General features: G+C 43.5%; 1 protein-coding gene across 2 annotated transcripts; it reads right to left on the bottom strand.

Moving 5' to 3' along the window:
- Window positions 1–2,268: 2,268 nt before the first annotated feature.
- Window positions 2,269–19,219, bottom strand: ACOT9 (acyl-CoA thioesterase 9). 2 transcript variants are annotated; one of them, XM_079972290.1, is made up of 16 exons: window positions 18,862–19,218; window positions 17,057–17,148; window positions 15,763–15,789; window positions 12,264–12,309; window positions 11,646–11,816; window positions 11,318–11,355; window positions 10,603–10,686; window positions 9,732–9,835; window positions 9,107–9,180; window positions 8,685–8,752; window positions 8,117–8,228; window positions 6,218–6,308; window positions 4,835–4,920; window positions 4,084–4,171; window positions 3,746–3,896; window positions 2,269–3,015 (listed from the first exon to the last, which is right to left on the bottom strand). In XM_079972290.1, the coding sequence occupies exons 1-16, from the start codon at window positions 18,873–18,875 to the stop codon at window positions 2,948–2,950; spliced, it is 1,314 nt and encodes a 437-aa protein (XP_079828416.1). In that variant the 5' UTR covers window positions 18,876–19,218; the 3' UTR covers window positions 2,269–2,947. The 2 variants fall into 2 exon arrangements, with proteins under 2 accessions (XP_079828416.1, XP_079828417.1); XM_079972291.1 differs by lacking the exon at window positions 15,763–15,789 and having other exon boundaries at window positions 18,862–19,219.
- Window positions 19,220–20,451: the final 1,232 nt, after the last annotated feature.

Below are 20,451 nucleotides of genomic sequence, written 5' to 3'. Positions count from 1 at the left end.
ACTATTTTGAAAACGCAGAGTCAAAACAAATGAGTGCAAGATGGGCATGAGAAGAAGGTAATCATTGTTTATTTGTGCTGCCATCTGCTTATATTCTTGCAAAGGGTACAGGGCTAGATGGAACTCGTTTCCAAATTAAGCCTAAACTTCAATTATTGAATCGCAATCTATGCACACAATGTTTTTGAGAGACAGTACACAGCAAATGTGAAAAAGCCAGTGCTTTTTTTCTTTAAAAAAATGTTTAGGGGTACTCTCATTTTTCTACTCATATTGAAATACTGCCCCTCAATGAGGCCAAACTTAAGATTCACAAAATGTTTAGGAGTATGCATCCTCCTGCGTCTCCCCAGGAAAAAAAGCACTGGAAAAAGCTGAAAAACTCCAGGCACGCCTGGAGGATGCGGACCATTTGGATCCCTTCCAATCGGGATTCAGGCCTCATCATGGGACTGAAACTGCCTTGGTCGCGCTGGTTGATGATCTCCGGCGAGCTAGGGACAAAGGTGAGAGTTGTTTCCTAGTTCTGCTGGATCTCTCAGCGGCCTTTGATACAATCGACCATAACATCCTTCTGGACCGTCTTGAGGGGCTGGGAGCTGGGGGCACTGTTATACAGTGGTTTCGCTCCTTCCTCCTGGGCCGTGTTCAGAAAGCGGTGGTGGGGGATGAGTGTTCAGACCCCTGGGCTCTCACTTGTGGGGTGCCTCAGGGTTCTGTCCTCTTCCCCCATGCTTTTTAACATCTATATGAAGCCGCTGGGAGAGATCATCAGGGGGTTTGGACTGGGTGTCCATCAATATGCAGATGATACCCAGCTCTACCTCTCTTTCAAATCAGAACCAGTGAAGGCGGTGAAGGTCCTGTGTGAGTGCCTGGAGGCGGTTGGAGGATGGATGGCGGCTAATAGATTGAGATTGAATCCTGACAAGACAGAAGTACTGTTTTTGGGGGACAGGGGGCGGGCTGGTGTGGAGGACTCCCTGGTCCTGAATAGGGTAACTGTGCCCCTGAAGGACCAGGTGCGCAGCCTGGGAGTCATTTTGGACTCACAGCTGTCCATGGAGGCGCAGGTCAATTCTGTATCCAGGGCAGCTGTCTACCAACTCCACCTGGTACGCAGGCTGAGACCCTACCTGCCCGCAGACTGTTTCGCCAGAGTGGTGCATGCTCTAGTTATCTCCCGTTTGGACTACTGCAATGCGCTCTACGTGGGGCTACCTTTGAAGGTGACTCGGAAACTACAACTAATCCAGAATGCGGCAGCCAGACTGGTGACTGGGGGCGGCCGCCGAGACTACATAACACCGGTCTTGAAAGACCTACATTGGCTCCCAGTACGTTTCCGAGCACAATTCAAAGTGCTGGTGTTGACCTTTAAAGCCCTAAACGGCCTCGGCCCAGTATACCTGAAGGAGCGTCTCCACCCCCATTGTTCTGCCCGGACGCTGAGGTCCAGCGCCAAGAGCCTTCTGGCGGTTCCCTCATTGCGAGAAGCAAAGCTACAGGGAACCAGGCAGAGGGCCTTCTCGGTCGTGGCGCCTGCCCTGTGGAACGCCCTCCCATCAGATGTCAAAGCGATAAATAACTACCTGACATTCAGAAGACATCTTAAGGCAGCCCTGTTCAGGGAAGTTTTTAATCTGTGGTATTTTAGTGTATTTTTGGTTTTTATGGAAGCCGCCCAGAGTGGCTGGGGAAACCCAGCCAGATGGGCGGGGTACAAATAATAAATTATTATTATTATTATTATTATTATTATTATTATTATTATTACTACTACTACTACTACTATCACAGTTACTTAAACTTTGGGGATGTATTTTTAAGTTAGATGAGTTACAGAAACTGCACAATCCAAACACTCACATTTTTACAAATTAAATGCATAATTTAAACACTAAAATACAGTGTCAAGTATCTATTCCCAGATGGAGGAGGACATCCAGTAATATGATGAGTATCTCAATCTATTCATAGTAGAAGCATGGTTATGCTTCAAATAGCCACAAGGGGGAGTTGCATTCTCCGTTTTGAATAGCCCAAAACTTCAAAATGTAACTGGTACAGAGAAATATCTATGAAAAGAAGAAAAAACAAAATGGTAAAGCTCCAAAAGGAATCTCGGGTTTCACTGATGCGCAGTTTAGAAACACAAATTGGAACACCGTCTTTGCCAAATCATTTTCAACGTGAAGGTAGATCTACCATACATGATATGAAGCGACCAGGAATATATTTTTGTAGCTTGTAATAAGATTATTTCAATCAAGTGTATAATTTTTTTTATTATAGGATATAATACATTATTCAGTAAAATATTTCCATATCTGGTAGGAGTTTATCAAAGGCTGAAATCAAGAGACGTTCTTGCTTAATTCAGGAAGTTCCACTGTGATAGGCAAGGTAATGGTCTTCATGGACCTGATGTGGCCTTGACACACCATGTAACTGCTTAATCCTTTTCAATTAGTGTGCAGGAGCTTTAGCTGTTTTTATCAGTCTGAAGTCAGTGGTAGAAAACATTTAAGGAAAAGCATATGAATTTAAATGGTATACTGATCACCACCTCTGAGTAACAATGCAAAAGATCTTCAGTGGCAGGATTCCACACTGCATTTCCTTCACCCTCCACCTTTCAGAGCTACCTTTGTTCACTTTGCAAAGCAAATGACCACTGTGATGGTCATGATATATAGTTTGTTCGTCTTTTGGCGTTGAAAATACATAAAATATATGAAACACCAATATGAAATACAAAAATCAATCTAAAAACTATGTATAAATAGAAATAAACAATAGATGGATAGAAAAGTAAGTGCTTTAGAGTATTTCTGCATTCATGATCATACTGTTTTTAATGGCAGAAATGCTTTGCCACCTCCTGTGGAGAAGCAATATGCTTAAAGCTTCCAAGGCGCTCTTCCTTCCTTTGGGTGGCACACTGCTAGGGTGCTATGTTTTCTTTCATGGCGGAATCAAAGTGCCGCTTCCCATCCAAATACAGCATGGATTCTGAAAGACAAGAAAAAGCAACTAAGTCATCTATACGGATACTTCTCAAACTTCCTAAGATTATGTGGTCAATTAGTAAGACATGCTCGAGTCAATTTCTCACACTTTTTCCTTGCACACTGGGTTTAGCCTGCCCGTTTCCAAAGTTGGAATAAAAGTTTTACTCTGTCTTCATTGAGAACACTTTCATCGTTCCTCCTTTCATTTAGGTTACTTCACACAGCACAGACTGAAGAAGTGGGCAGATTAATACCTTAAAATAAAATAAAAAGGATAGGAACTGTGGACCTAGATTCACACAGTTTGAACTACGTTAGTACAAAAAACAGAATGCACAAATTACCATGTTGGCCTGAATATAAGTCACGCACTTTTCCAAATTCCGACTGTGAAAAGTTAAAAGTGCAGCTTAAATTCACAACCTTACACAAATTGGCTTTTACGATATAACTGCTGAAACAGACATATGGTAAAACAGAACGGCTATGAGTGCCTGTGAAATTTTAAGGGAGCAGCTTATATTCGGGTCAATACGGTACTATACAATTCTTCTCTAGGCTACCTAAATGAACCCAGAAGGAGAGGTGATAAGAGAGGAAAAGGGGTACTGGGGTGGGGGACAACCAGAACAGGAAGGAATCAATCCTGGGCCCATGATCCTATAATACCATTACTTTTGCACTGCAGCATGCAATAGGTACTGTGTGAAGGTTCCAAAATAGGTACTCACCGCCGTATGTTCTGGGAACAATACTTGGTATCTCATTTTCTAACATAAATGTGAAGTGGAAGACATTGGTTGTATGGTGCACTCTGGTAGCTGGATCGTACACCTCACTGTGTACTCGAACCTGGGCATTATTTTTTTCAGTATAGCATACCTTTAAAACAAAAAAGAGCTACTATGGGCCTCCAAATTCAGAAGTGAACAAGGAAGACACAACATTTTAATATTTGAAAAGGAAAACCAGTGTTTCTCTGACTTGTTTTTGCTCACTTTCAGGGACAGCCAAATGATTTATACCAGTATGATCTATTAAAATGGTTTCAGTAGAATAAATCCATTACCTGGGCAGAAAGTAGTAACAAAGATCCAATTTCAACTGGTTTTTGAAACATGATATCATCTACAGCTACCACATAAGGCCGGGAGTTTCTGGAGTGGAGAAAAATAATACATTTTTAAAAGGGCAACATGGGCAACACTGCGTTGTAAGTAACATGAAAAAACATGAGAAATCAGAAACTGCATAAAAGCTGATTTTTGTGCATAGCTATCACCTGCAATTAGGAAAAGACTTTAAATAATTATGTTTTATGAGAGAAAGGGGTAAGACCAGCTGGCAGTTTCTAAGACATTTTTCACTGTCCAACTTAGTGATACTCATTTGTTGTATGAGATTTCACTAACTCCTACAAAATTAGCCCAAATGTCTTTGGATGCATCACTTTACAGCTGCATTCCACAAGCTGATCTCCCCCAGATGTTGTTGGAACTCCCAACTAGCTGCTGCCATCACTCGCGATAGTGAGGGGAAATGGCAGCTGTAGTCGGGCAACATCTGGAATGCACCAAGTTGGTGAAGGCTGCTGTACTGAATCTGTAAAACAAATCACTTTACAAGGTTACGTGGCCTCTTCCCTGCTCACATGGTACTGATCTGAGGGTGCAAGAGTTGAAAGGTGCTCTTCCCATTCATAGCCGGGAAGGAGGAAGTCTGGAGGGAGACCCAAGTGAACCCCTGCCCTCTTCCCCTACCCACACCCTCCCAAAAGACTTGGCTTTAAGTCCTACAAATATTACCATCCTGCGACTTACCCATAGCTGTAGGCACAAGCCCATCCAAGTTCATATGCCTTCCTCATGAGAAATCCCCCAAAGATTCTATTGAAAATGTTGCGTTCCTACAGTCAAAAATATTCAGCGGTGAATGATGCACCCTTACAGAAAATGTTGCCTTAAAATGTATATTTATTTCTGGTTCTCCATCAAGGTAGCCATAAAACAAGTAATTAGCAATTTGTGCTACTGGCAACATAACAAAAAGCACAAAATGCATAATCTGTCGATAGAATACAATATACCGTGTATCACTGAATCATACCATTTGTGGAGGTGGAAGGGACTCCCAATAGTCATTGCAGTCCAACCAACTGCAACGACGGATAGTGAGAACTACCAACTTTTTGTGCCAGTCAAATTATGCTGGTGAGAGAGGAAATTTTGTCCAGTGACAGCAGGGAAATTTGGGCTGCCAACACAGTATACGTTTAAAGCAAATGCAAGCAACCTTCCTCACCCCCAAAGAATGCTGAGGACTAATAATTGTAACTCTGTGAGGGTTAAAATGCAGCTCCTATGATTCTTTGTACTTTAAGTGTAAAGTACATATGTAGCTTTGGTGATAAAAGCAATTTGGATCAAGTGAGAAATGCAAATCAATGATTAAAACGGTGAGGAAGAAAAGAGAGCAATGGAATTATATCATCAATCTAGCTATCAATACGCTCTAATCACATGTCAATATGCAAGAGGTATTTTACATATTCCTCAGCAATTATTATCAAGCTTTACTTTGTGATTGTAACCAATTAGTGGGGACAGGAAGAGGAACGGGCACAAGACTGCAATATACACTGAGCAGCTGGTACCTTTTGCTAAAAACACATTGGCAAAGACCTGAATCTAGTCCGTAGGTTGTTGCATGCTCTTTCATGGCCGTAATACACAATGACATGGAGGTGGAGTGCCTGGAGGAGGGCAGGGATGAAAAATGGATTTCCTAAGTATGTCAACGGATGTGCTAACATTTACTGGAAAGCTGCTCAGCATCTCTGGCAAATACACTGCCAGCAGCCATGAACCAATAATGTTCACATGATATGCTTAGTGGGACCTCCTCCGCAGTGGGAAAGAGCTTCAGAATAATACAGCTAGGAAGCCTTCTTGTAATGCTACAATTAAAAATTAAGCTGACTTTTGAAGGTGACTCACAACCAATTGTGTGACTACGAAAATCTATCAAGACTACTTACTTACTTACAGGGATAGATACCTTCAGAATGAAAAAAAATTGCAATTTCTATCATACAACCGAAGCACCATCAAATATCACAGCTTGGATAAGGAGTCAAACATCTATTTACCAAGAGCAAAACAAAACCCACCCCTAACACATTCATGCTATAGCTCTGCAAATACCTGAGGGTGGCAGATTTCCAGACCCTTCAGTTTTGCATCTTCCATCCACACTGCGGTGGGTGGCAGCAGCCGACTCCGAAAACTCACCGTCCTATTAGAAGAGGAGAGTTTAGATGCTGTCTCAGCCCAACGTTACGAAGCAAAGCCCCTGCTTAACCTACACCTGAGGTTGTCTGAATGTCACTCCCCCCATGTCTCCCACATAGTGAGACAACAAGCAGGCCTTAGGCTCACACACATCATCGTCATTGCACCGTGACACGCATAGTGAATGCCCCAACCAGGATGCGTGTAATAAATGTAGTTAAATGTGCTGCACTTGGAATGAAGAGGCCTGGATTCAAATATCCACTCAGCCAAAAAGTACACTGGCCTTTGTTTCTGGTGGGAATCGCCATCCACTCATTGCAACATGGCCTATGTATCCACTCCTGTGTTTTTTAAGACCCATTTTGTGGTCAGTTTTTTGCAATAAAAAAATCCAGTTGCAGGACAAAGCTGTTTAAAGCTTTTCAGGACTTTAAAATAAAGCACTTCATCTTTAAAGGTTCAGATAATTTTATGGCTTCCCATCAATCCCAGGGTTTTTTGGGGGGGAGGGATCAGTGTGTCATTTTCCCTTGAATAGCTTCTGTGTGAGTTACCTCAGGCCAGCTTTGTCACCTTGTTGGGGAGCCAGGGGGATACCTCTTAGAGCCAAAGTGGTGCAATAGTTAGAATGCCAGCCTAAGATCAGGAAGAACCAGATTCAAATCTCCACGTAGCCATGAAACTCACTGGCAGCCTCAGGTCAGCCACATCTCTCAGCCTAACATACTTCACAGGGTTAACTTCTCAGTCTAACTCAGTGGTTCTCAAACTTTTTTCTCTGGGCCACACTCTCAGAATAAAAATTTGCTTGTGGCACACCAATTTTTTTGCTGATACGAAATACATTGGAAAACAAAAAGAAAACAACTCCTAGCAGTGCTTTATTTATAACATAGAAGACAGCTACTTTACAATATGATCATGGAACATCGAGAAAGTCTAATACAATGCAGCTACATAAGAACATGAATCATTCCCAAAATATAATACCGACTGTCCTTGAATCTTCCTGCCATACTTGCAATCCTCTCCTGCCACACCCTTTGAGAACCATTGATCTAACTTATTTGAGAGGGGCTAGTGAGAATAATTTTGGACAATCTTGCATATGCTGCCCAGAGACAAGGGTAATAAAAAAAAACCCTTCACAAATGTCTCCTGATGGGTGATACTGACACTGCCTCCTCTAACAGTTTCGGTACCCAGGGTTAGAGGAGAACCTAAGGTCAGAGTTAGTCACTTCGGTTTTTTAGATTTTGTTTTTTAGTAGGGCTGTAAATATTCTTTTTGTACCAGTACTTTAATTATATGGTATACAGTGCTACCTCAGGTTAAGTACTTAATTCGTTCCGGAGGTCCGTGCTTAACCTGAAACTGTTCTTAACCTGAAGCACCACTTTAACTAATGGGGCCTCCTGCTGCTGCCGCGCCGCCGGAGCCCGATTTCTGTTCTCATCCTGAAGCAAAGTTCTTAACCTGAAGCACTATTTCTGGGTTAGCGGAGTCTGTAAGCTGAAGCGTATGTAACCTGAAGCGTATGTAACCTGAGGTACCACTGTACCTCTCTGGGTTCCCAACTGGAGGAAGAGTGATATAAAACGCAAATAAATAAATGCAGGATCTCCTGGCCTGGGCATTCACTTCTGCACAAGGCAAAAGAAGGGGAAACAACATCTGAGCAGCCCTTTTTTCAATGCCTGAAATAGGTACATGCTGAGAAATGATAGAATAACAAGTTGCCACCTTTAAGAAGATTCAGACCCAAACAGAAGTAAAGTTTGTAAAAGCATTCATTGCCATGCCACCTACCTTGGGTCCAGTGTATTAAGAAATATGTCATGTACAATGTTTCTTTCTTCTGCAGTAGGAGCCATTTTTAGCAAGGAAGCCCTATTGGAATCAACTCTTCTGGTCTTGTTTGCTAACCAAGTAAATGAAAATGAGCAGAAAATTACTTGGTGGAAATAAGTTTCCAATAACTGTATCCAGCCCCCTCCTGTTTCAAAACTAATAATGACACATTGGGTCAGCAAAGGAAATTGATCAGTGGTAGGTTTGGGGCAGGCAAAAGAAAATATTTCTTCACCCAATGCATAATTCACCTGCGGAAGTGGCCAGCATATCACTGGCTTCCATGGCTTTAAAAGGATATTTAAGGAAGTGAAATGGAGTGGACAGGCTTGTTACAAGCCAACTGGGACAATTAAATTCCTTCTCCTAGTATCTATTAATCATGTTGATCTTCCACATATTCAATACTTTTAAGTGCAGAGTTGGAGGGAGAACCCTGAAAATCCATCTTTAAATGCCCTTTATGAAATAGGAGAATGGACCACAACCAGAAACTCTTCACAACCCCAAGGAATGCATTACATACCTTCTCCTTCCTTAAAGATTTTTTCCTCTTCTGGACTTTCAAGAATCAGTGGGTTCACAAATGCTGGTCTGTGAATAAGAGGGCAGGAAATAAATGAATGCACCAGCGTTTGACTATCACCAGAAGCAGCTTTCCAGGCGGGACAGAGCTATAGTGTTAGCTTCCTGGCAGAGGCATCATTGTCACTTACCAAGAAGGAGAGGGGTGAGGAGGCTATGCAGCCCACCAACAGAGCCAATGCAGCACTTCCACCAGTACACCGGCATAACCCTGATCTCTCCCCACTTTCCAGTAAGGAGGCTAGTGTCACAGCTCGGCCCCCACTGGGCAAGCAGCTCTCTCCTCTTTTGTCCTCCCTTCAGCAAAAGACTTTACCACTTGTCACTGTACAATTATTCCCAATGGCCTACTGAAAGCCTTACCTTTTGTTTTCTGGATCACGGGCCACCATGACAAAAGTTGCATCTAATACAGGATGATAGGCCCCATCGTGAAACTAAAAGAAAACAATGGAAGGGAAATCATCTTTAGCAAACTAGTCTTGTTCCTGCAAATAATGTAATGAAGATCTTGATGTTCTGCCTTCATAGTGGCTTGGTTTACACACCACATTAAACTATAGCTAAATACAAGGTATGGTTTATTGGAAACTGGGGCACCGCGTTACTCTCTCTCTCTCCAGCTGCACCATCAGAAAACAAGTCAGTGTTTGGCTTGTTGTTCCGCCCAAACCCAGGCTCATGGTTTCTTTCTCCCAAAACACACGCAAGCAATAACCCAAGAACAAACCTTAATTGCCAGCTAGGGTTTGTTTGGAGAGAAACAAACCAAAAGCCCGGGTTGGAACATCGCAACATGTCAGATTTCCTGGTGATGAGACAAGTGCAAAAGCAGAGCACAGAGAGCTTTTCAGCAGCGGGTGCACATTCACATTAAACCAGAGTTTGTTTTTAACTGTGGTTTAATGCCATATGTGAACCAGGCCCTTGTTTTAGAACTCTCAGGCACTCATAATGTGTATTACTTTTTATATGGAAAAATTACAACCTGAAGCATGTGCATCTTTACTTCCATTGATGTCCTTCCTACCCATGAAACATTCCCAACAAACTTGATATCACAGTCTGGACGAATATCCTGCTTCCATAATCCTAAGAGCAAACAAAGAGGAGTCAGAGCATAGACACTAAAGATAAGTAACTAAAAACAAAAAATTTCTCTAGCTCAAGAAAGCTAACTTACCTCTGGTTATCTATTACAAGTCAGAAAAAGTGCCCATTTTAATCTTAAAGCCCTTAATGGCTTGGGACCAGGATACCCAAAAGACTGCCCTTGCCCCCCCCCCTTAAGATCCTTCTTAAAGGCCTACTCTGGGTGCCACCAGCAAGAGAAGTGAGCTGGGTGGCTACTAGGGAGAGGAGCCTTCTCAGACTCCAGCTGTAGAATGCTCCCTAGAAAGGTTTGCCAGGCACCTTCTTCAGGTCAAGCAAGATGCAACAGGAAGTGCACATTTGCCACAGAACATGGCTGCAACACATTTTGCTGCCTTTCCTCTTGGGGCAGTATCTAAATGGGGAAATGTGTGACCTGATATTTCAGCACTGCCCTGCTCCACATCACTGATTTAGTGTGGGGGAGAAGCAGAGGGGGGCGGAACTCATGACATAATAGACATAACAAGTTGTTAAAATGAAAGTAGGGGCATGGAAACACAGGTGTTGTTTTGGAAGCAAATGCACATTTATTGTAACATCTGGCAGCCTGAAGAAAGTCTCATCCAAAAGAGGTGGAGCAGTTATCTCCTGCCCTTCCCCCCCCAACATTTATGTCAAAATGATGCCTAGCTCTTTTTACCCAACACAGCAAGCACTCCTAGTTCAAGCATTAAGTTTTTTTAATAGATCCAACAACACCGTACCAATTTTATCCACCAGCGCTGTAACAATCGACAAAGGAGACATCTGACCAGCTTCATGCTTTGTGTGTGTATAACAAATCAGAACTGTAGAGAAAGGATGAAAGAGACTGCATGATTTATTCTCTGTATTTAGTTTTTTTTTATGAAAGGGAGTGCAGTCAAATTTTTACAATGTGGTATTTGTGTCATTCCAAGAATAACACTTGACAAGCTCAAACAAACAAGGAACATGCATGAAAATGTCTCGTTCGCAAATATAATTAAAATGGGTTCATTCAATCAGTCATGTGAAGAGCTCCAGTGGATGCACTGCACCACCAAAACACAAATCCTGGCTTGCGAAAAGGTTTCTGAGATTTTGGCAGCCCTTGTTTCTGGATAGTCGTGCTTTGCATCACAGACTGGCTGCCTTCTCTAAGGATCTCAAAAAATCAAGGAACCATTCTCTCTATTCACTACCCTTGCCATAGCAAGGGAAGATTTCCCATCTAGCTCCTGCAGGTTGAGGGCATTCATGAGCACAACTCATTTAGGTCACATATGTCACTCTTCACTATTTGAGCATTTACACAGGAACTGTAAAAAAAGGGGAAGCCCGAGTCACTCACACGCCTTTCTCTCGCATCCCAGTTCTGTGTAATATCTGACCCCAGAATTCTAATTACCCAAATTAATCTGACTACCAGATCAATGAAACTGCATGGCTGTTACATACCTCCTAAGCTATCAAGATCTTCAAGAATTCGGCCAAACCTACCAAGGTTAAAATGGTACATGGTAAGATTACGTTGCAAGATACTGGGACGAATCCAACATAGTTCTAGGACGGTGTTTAAAAAAAATGTACAATCTGAAGTTTAAAAATTTATCATTAAACATCTCAATAGTTTGATCCTTTTGAAAATTCACATATAATAATTAGGAGAGCCAGGTTTGGGGGGGGGGGCGCGTTATAAGTCAAAATGGTACATAAGATAACAGTGCAAATGGTAAGGCACCAAGTAGGAAGATATTCATTCTATTAAAAAGGCAACGGATTTTACCTGACAGAGTTGTGCACGTTCAGATATTTTTCTCTTATTTCAGGTTGACTTCCCAAAGGCAGGATAACTTCTATATAGCTGTCTCTCATTTTCCTAGGGGGCAGGTCAGCTTGGTTTTTTGCAAGGAGGGTATGTAAAGCTTTTCTTTCATTCATTGCTTGCACATGGTCTCTGGAGGAAAACAAATCAGATGATTCCGGGTGGACACAGGTTGCAAACTGTAATACACGTTTACTAGAATAGAGTTACGTAGCATAATGGTTAAGATCAAGATCTTTGAGCTGGAAAATCACCAGTTCAAATCTTGGGCCCACCTTGAACCTGGTTACAGCCTAAGGCAAGCACTATCAGATTCAAATCATTTTTGTAATTTAGGGATAATAATAATTTACTTTCTCTGAAGGATTTTTTTAAAAGGAATACTAAGATAATGCATATAAACTATTAACATTTATGAGAAGTATTATCATAATCATCACCATCATTCCTGTAGGGGCAAAGACCCTCAGAGTTTCAAGACAGCTGGTTAAATCTCTGAAAGAGGACATTCCAATCAGGTCTGCTTTATTTTGAAATGCAACTATCAAAAAATCAAAGAAAGCTTTGCATGTGTCATACCTCCAATTGGTAGATGCTCCCACTATCTCCCTCAATCTATTTCGCACTGCAACACAACAAAGTCAGAAATATTTGATGCATTAACTAACCAAAATGGTACTACTACCCTCCCAAGAAGCAGAAGAGTAAGCAAAGTCATGCAAAAGAGAAGATGAAAAGCAACAGCTGGTGAAGTTCATTCCTGCTATCAGGGGATACACCATTATAACCACAGGAGACTATGACAGTTTTTACCTTTTTACAACCAAAAATATCCAACTGATCCTTGTGACTTTGTGTGTGTGTGTGTGTGTGAGAGAGAGAGAGAGAGAGTCTAATTTGACCCAGCAAGAAAGCCTGCACATTCTAAAATGAATGTGCCAGTTACTCAGTCTACATTCATAAATTTCTGTATTCATGTGCTCTGATATTATAAGGGAAACCCATGAACAGAGCCAAGCTTCCATGTGCATAGGCAAAAAGTTGCCGCTACATATCAGAATGCTCTTTGCCACTGAACAAACTGGATGGATGACACTTTTGAGGCAGGCTGCGATATGGATCCCCATGCAGGGCCATTGACAGTTGTGTGTTACCTCAGTTGGCTCAAGGCTAATACATCTAGTCATCAGAGCAAGTAAATCTAACAGTCCAAAAGACATGCACCCCTCAAATCAATTAAAATGGTACATGTAAACTGGATGACCTAAACAAACGCAATCATTTTGCTCTAATTATGTCAGCTGAGCTCAACTCACAGAGCCAGCAACAACCCTGGGCAAGGTTTTATGGCACTACATATCACTAGAATATTAATCATTTTGTATTTAATAATGTACAACCATGTCAGGAGAAATATGTACTTGAAATTACTTGAAATTACTGGAGGTCCAGTGCACTTTTCTTAAAGTACAGGAGTCAGAGGACTCTTCTTCCAGATCAACTATAATAAACACATGCAGTCCACCTAACCTACCAGGGCAAATTTCAAAATTTGTGGTCCAGCCTTATTTTTCTAGGCACTCAAGACAGAATCCAGATTCCACCTGCCTACTATCATATATATTCTAGAACAGGGATGGCTCACCTGTGAACCTTTAGGTGTTTGTTGTACTGCAACTCCCATCGTTCCTGACCACTGGCCATGTTGGCAGGGATGATGGGAGTCAGAATTCAACAACATCTGAAGGTACATCAGTTAGCCACCCTGTTCTAGAGCACCTCTGCTCTAGACCTATTTTCATCCTATGAATGGTCAGATTGGTGTGCTTCATGTATACATTTTGAAATTTAAGGAGTGGCCCGTTTTTGCTGCCCTCAGTTTTTCAGTCCATGATCTGAGACAGTAGCTTCACTTCATCTCATGGTAAGGCCAACACTGACTTCCATCCATAGGCTGTGTTTACAGTACATCTGTACAGCAGTGGTCAATACTCCTGAAGGAATGTCCTTGTGTTTAGGGTACATCTGTACAGCAGTGGTCAATACTCCTGAAGGAATGTCCTTGTGTTTAGGGTACATCTGTACAGCAGTGGTCAATACTCCTGAAGGAATGTCCTTGGGAGCTGCAGGTATTATTTCCTATGGATCAATATCACCCCTCTGCAGGAATCAGCCTATACAGACTATTCTGCCATCTACCCAGTAGGACAAGCAGGGAAGCCACATCAACCAGATGTTCCTTCTGTCTGGACTGTAGGGATCAGATGTTCCCTCCCCAAGTACATTCAGTCTTAAAAAAAACCCAAAAAACAACAACCCACCATTATACACGTTTGTATTTCTTTTGCGCTATAAAAGAAGTAACATTTCTTGTTGAACACTTTTCCTTTCTCAAGTCGTAGGAGATTCCAGAAGCAGCACCACAGGTTTTTGTTTCCTTTGCACAAGAGAGAATTGGAAACTAATGATCTTATTCAAGCAGAGCTTAGTGGAAACAAGCTGACCCTTAAAATGGGAAACACAATCACTAATCCTCAGGTTTCCACAGAGCAACTGTATAGAGTGGGCCCCTGTAGTTCCTTCCATGCTGCTTCTGGCACAGCTAAACTCAAGCTCAAAAACCTCCCAGTATCTCTATGATTCTTCATTGTCCCCACATTCAAACAACAGCATTTCTCTGCTACTCCACTGCCTAAATCCAAAAAAGGGAGATATTTCCAGCTATCAAGGAATATGACTTTTTTTCTTGATGGCCCCAATAACACAATAATTGTCTGGTGTTGCTCATTCGCAGTAATTAGCCTAACAGTATCAAAACAACCCAATTTTCATATTGTAAAGTGGTGTTGCTCAACTATACAAGCTGTATTGTTTGCTTTCCTTATCTTTCTGTGAGCTGATATGCTACTGCTGGCCACAACTCATTGACACATAGCACCAGCTCTGAAAGTTGTCCTTCAGAAAGCTATTTGCCCCTTGAGAGACAGAGATAATTCATCCTTAATCATGGATATTGCACCACTGTTGAGGAGTGAAATTGCTTCCCACCCAACACATCTGTTCTGCTTACGTCTGTCCAAATTGGGGAAAGACTGCCTGAAAGAATAGTTACAAGCTGTATTACCATCACGCGCAAATATGGAAACAGCATTGCAAATTACTACAAATGAAGTATCTTAAGACAGTGCACACGAGGGTGCCTTATAGAGTCACACCACTGGTCCATCTAACTTAGTACTGTCAACATTTGAGTAGCAGTGGCTCTCCAGGAGTTCAGGCAGGAGTCCTTCCCAGCCCTACCTAGAGATGCCAAAGCAGATATGCTATCGCTGAGCTACTGCCCTTTGTTCTGTCAAACTCTTATTAAAGGAAGCACATATAATTGGTTAGGTGTTGACTAGCAATGTCCCTATAGGCCCATCTGGTAAACTGTTAAAGGAAATGGGGGAAAGAAGTCATTGGTCTGAAGTTTGAACATTAGGAAAAAGTGGGTAGCAACGGTATGGAGCTGAGTAAGGAAAACAAAACAAAAAAGTAGGACTGAGGCAAATCCTCACACAGGGACTAGGAATAAGAGGTTGCATGCGTATGATTGGACCCATATTTATTTCTAAAGTATTACAAAATGTCACGCTTACCAACCTCTCTTTTTCTTATGTTGGTCTGTAAATGACACTTTGAACCATTGGAAGGACATGGACTTAAGAAAGCTTTGGAAAACTGGAGGTCATGAGCCAGGGATTTAAGAGGCACAGCTTGCTCACCAGTTATTTGAATACAGGGTTCTAGATTCAACATAAATTTATACAAGTCCCTGGGTACTTGTCTTCTGATTTATTGTAAACATAAATAACAGCACAAGATGCAGGCATACAGAGACGATATTTTGATTAAAAAGACATGCTTTATTTGCTTAGCAGTGTGAACCCATTTAGTGCCACCAACAATGCTAACTTGCAACCGGTGCCAGAAAATATTAATGTGTATATTTCAGTAACCGTCCATCAAAGAAAGATAAAAGCAAGATAGAAGCAGATATATAGCCATATTAAAATGCATACAGGTTACCACAACACACCATTATTCACATGAATGGGTGAATGTCCTGAAAAGCAGAAAAAGTCATTTAGATTATCAGTGTCATAAAACACAAGGCAAAAACCCTAATTGCATTGTTTTCCTGATCATTTTGGACTCAGTCACAAAATGCAGAAGTGTATGCACAAGTGTGCTAACATATGATTTAATTCTGTTGTACTGATCATTTATTTCTGTGCTAAAGTTAAGATGTCCCTCTGTTTGTTTTCCAAATGTACATAGCACTGCAGGATACTCAATAGCTGTGTTTGCTTCCTTTATCTTCATCCTCTATTCCACGTTTCTCATAACTATTATTATAGTTACATTACACAAAGTATAATAAAAACACAATGACTTTCAGTAAGATTCCTAAAATCTAAATTTAAAAAAGGTAACAAAATTGTGTATCATAGATAAAACTGAACAGAATGTCTCCCATGTGCTAAACCGGGGTATTGTAAGAGAGAAAGAAATTTTATTTCATCAGTGGTGGGTCTGCCTGCAAATGCAGACATTCTAGGCTGCAGTATACAGAATAATAACAGACGTGGTTAAACAACTACTTAATTCAAAACACGTGTTTGCACTTTTATCTATTATGGCTCACATAATAAAGTGTTATAAGGAACTGGTGTTGATGATGCAGGCCACTGCCTGCATGGAACTAGCCAGTCACTGTCAATTGTGGGAAGGTTAAGATAACAGGGCTGGTTTGCTAGACCGTGTTAGACTTTGGTAATATGGCACCTTGAGCCGGGACAAAATTTGGCACACAACACCTATATATAATAGATGGCTTTTATTGTGGTTGTTATTGTTATTATTTTGCGCCCCCTCAACTCGGTTCCCCATGCGGGGGAACTGCCCGCACTGCCCTAAGTCAAGCGCTGCTGAGGCATCCAACATGATTGAGACACCCCTCACCCACTGCAGCCATAGGGCAAGGCCATTTTATAAAAAATATAGTTTCCCTTCTTGTCACATGTAAATGGGGATGTTGATGCAGAGAGGCCTCAAGGTCACTGGGTATCACTCTGGAGGGTCCAGTTTTCTTCCACTAAGCAATTTGGTGCTATGGTGTGATGTGCTTCTAATGACAACTCACTGTGTTTGTTGCTTTTACTTTCTGTTTACTGCTGGGAAAAGTTACACTAAGAACATATTAGCTTCGAAAACAGTTCCCACATAAATAGAAGCCCAGTTACAGCTATTACTGCTATAGATGCCACTAAACAAACAGATCAACCTTTCTGGTCGTATTCTCACACCTGCCTGCAGCCCAGTTACATTACCTTCCTCCATAGTCTGGGAAACCTGGGAGCCACTGGTGGAGGAAGTCAGCATCCTGGCCAGGGCAGGACAGGCCTTGCTTAATGAAAACCACCTGCATCAAAAGGAGAATGAATACTGTCAAGAGTATGATATCATAGGTGGCATTAAAGGTGCAATCCTATACTTGAGATCCATGAAATGGGAACCAGAGGATATGGCAGAAGTCCCACCTGGCTGGAAGTATGCAAGCATCACTATCAGAACAGAAATGCTGGCTGAACAGCTAAAATGCAGGAAAGTTGTGGGCCACTGACAGCATTGCCACTGCTGGCCAAACAGGCACAAACATTTTTGCCTTGCAGAATCAGTGTCTGGATCCAGGAAGAATAAGGTGTCACTACACTAAGAGGGCCGCTGCAACAAGGAAGGGAGAAGTATACTTGCAGTCACTCATTTCCCCCCCACCCCACCCCATGAGGGAGGAGTCTGAAACACCAACAGTGGTTGAGCTGGTGGGACCACCCCTCCCCTTCTTCTTTACAATACCTATGGTGCATCCAGGTTGAGGAACTCTGTGCTCTGGCTGTTAACTGTTGCTCATTGCTTTGGGCTGTCCTCTGTATGCAGATCAATAGAAAGGCAGCACTAACTAGGATGCGCCTGGCTGTTTCTCAGTAGGGTTCTTAATTTACTTGCTCCAAGTGGGTTCCTGTACAATTGCATGTTCCATGGCTGTTATGCAACAGGTGAAGGTTTTCCTAACTTGCAGCTGAAACCAGAAGAGATATTGTGCCTGCTATCCCTGCTATGCGTCATGCCACTGACCCTGCTGGGGTGACCAACTGTCTTTCCCTTTCATGATCTACCCCAGCCTGGATAATATAGGCTTTGGTACATCTGCTGGTTTCCTTTGTAGATAGGGAAACCTTTCCCACATCCTAGTATCATCTAGCTTTAGTTAGCCTCACAAGGGGGTTTTCATGCGACAGCAGGGAAGTTGTATGGGTTCAGCAGCAGTAGCGGTTCCTCTCTCAACAAGGTGCTCCTGCCAGGCACAAGCAAGGAGCACTGAAGCATGCGGAGATGCTACCTTGCAGGGCTGGCCTGTCAGTGGTGGGGAGGCAAAAGCACAAACTGGCCAAGGCTATTGGCCTAAGCACCCCCTGTCCTGTGTGCCCTGGTACTTTATGAATACACAGTTGAGTGTAGAATAACTTTTAACTTTCATACTTGGCCAAACGTTGCATTAAAATACTCAAAAATGGGTGGCAGAACTTCCACTCAATGACTCTGTCCAGAGTGACTCACTGGTGTCCAACCCCACCAAATTCTTCTCCTAGAATTAACAGTACTGGGTGGTCTTTCAAGTCCGCGATCCTAGTCACATTTACGCAGGTGTAAGTTCCAGGGAAACCAGGGAGGACTTGACTTCGGAGTCAGCGTGATTCAAACTGCACGTCTTGCTGCTTCCTGCTGTCCCGAGGCTAGTCCTCTGGAGCCCAGAGACCGTGTGCCGTGTCTAGCGCTTGTCTCCCAGGAAAAGGAGGCCCCAGACAAGGCGTACGTCCGAAAGCAATGCTGGGCTCCGGCCGGGTCTTCCCGTCCTGCCTGCATTTCTCCGACAGGGCGCAGGCCGAAGCGGGGAGAAAGGGGAAGGAGGGGCGGGCCTCCGCTCTCCCTAAACGGTCGCCTCTGCCTGGCTTTCTATTAACCCGCCTCGGCGCTGCCACTCGGCCCTGGAAGTGTCGCGCGCCTGCCTGTGCGGAGCCCTCTTCCCCGCCCCGAGCCGGCTGGATGTAGACGATGCCGCCAGGAATTGCCTTACCTCGGGGACAACATTTTGCTCCTTGCACAGGCTGCAGCCCGCCTTCCTGCGGCACTTGGGAAACCGCCTTGGCAGCCCTGTGACTCACTCTACCAAGGCACGCAGCAGCCACGCCTGGAACAGGAACTCGGCCCCGCCGCCTGGACCGGCAAGCTCTTCGGAGGGGTTGCTGGTTTCTGCGGCAGAACGCGCCCCTCTTCCCCGCAGTAGTTGCTCCCAAGGGCCTATCTCCGCGCTTAGGCGTCGGGTTCGTCCATTACATTCGGAGGAGCCGCTCTCGTTGACTTCGTCCCCCCTCATACTGCTAGGCTTGATTCTCCGGTGTGCTTGCGAGTTCAGGGCCGTGCGGAGAGGGTTAGGGTGGCGAGTTTGCAGCGCAACGCCAATCAGTGGGGACTTGCTCCCAAGTCAGTGTGTTTGAGAGTGCTGGGATCTACTCCATAGTGGGCTAGATTCAAAATTAGGCTTTTTCTCACCCGTTCAACGCATGCATAAAGGCTGGAGTTAGGAGTTCAGTCCTTAAGGGAAGGCAATAGGGTGCCCTCCCATTGGACTCCAACTCCCATGAGCCCCACCCCAGCCAGCATGGCCAGGAGGTTCTGGGAGTTGAAGTCCAGCAAGATCCAGAGGGCACCATATTGGTTTCATCATTGGGCTCCTTTTACTTATTTATTTCCTACTTTGTATATACAGTGGTACCTCGGGTTACAGATGCTTCAGGTTACGCGTTTTTGGGTTGTGCACTGCGCCAAACCCAGAAGCACCGGAACAGGTTACTTCCGGGTTTCGGCGCTCGTGCATGCGCAGAAACATTAAATCGCGCTGTGCGCAGAAGCACTAAATCGCTGTGTGTGCAGACGCGGCGCTGCGGGATGCAAACGCTGTGGGTTGCAAATGTGCTTCCTGCACGGATCATGTTCACAACCCGAGGTTCCACTGTATACGACTTTTCACTCCAGTGTGACTTATCAAGCAAGTTTACAATTAAAATGCAATACAATACAGTGGTGCCCCGCAAGATGAATGCCTCGCAAGACGGAAAACCCGCTAGACGAAAGGGTTTTCCGTTTTGGAGGCGCTTCGCAAAACAAATTTCCCTATGGGCTTGCTTCGCAAGACGAAATGTCTTGCGAGTTTTTCCGACATTTTTTTCCTTCCTCCCCCCTTTTTCTAAGCCGCTAAGCCGCTTATCTGCTTATCCGCTAAGCTGATAAGACGCTAAAAGCCGCTAATAGCGCTAATCCGCTAAGCCGTCAATGGGCTTGCTTCGCAAGACGAAAAAACCGCTAGACGAAGTTCTTAACGTGAGGTACTATTTCTGGGTTAGCGGAGTCTGTAACCTGAAACGTCTGTAAACCTGAAGCGTCTGTAACCCGAGGTACCAGTGTATTGCTGACAAGGCAGAGATTCAGACCATAGAAACGGTAATTGATAGAGAGGGGAAAGGAGCATACACTGCAGTAATTTCCTGTTCTCTCTCTCTCTCTCCCTCTCCCTCTCTCCCCCCCCCCCCCATTTTGACCTTTGATGGGGGCAGACATGCCTCCTGTTGCTCCAGCTCAGGCACGTGCCCAAGGCTGTTTCTACTGT

Source organism: Podarcis cretensis (genome assembly GCF_951804945.1).
Source record: "Podarcis cretensis genome assembly, chromosome: 4".
Classification (NCBI taxonomy): domain Eukaryota; kingdom Metazoa; phylum Chordata; class Lepidosauria; order Squamata; family Lacertidae; genus Podarcis; species Podarcis cretensis.
This window is presented reverse-complemented; position numbering and strand designations above follow the sequence as displayed.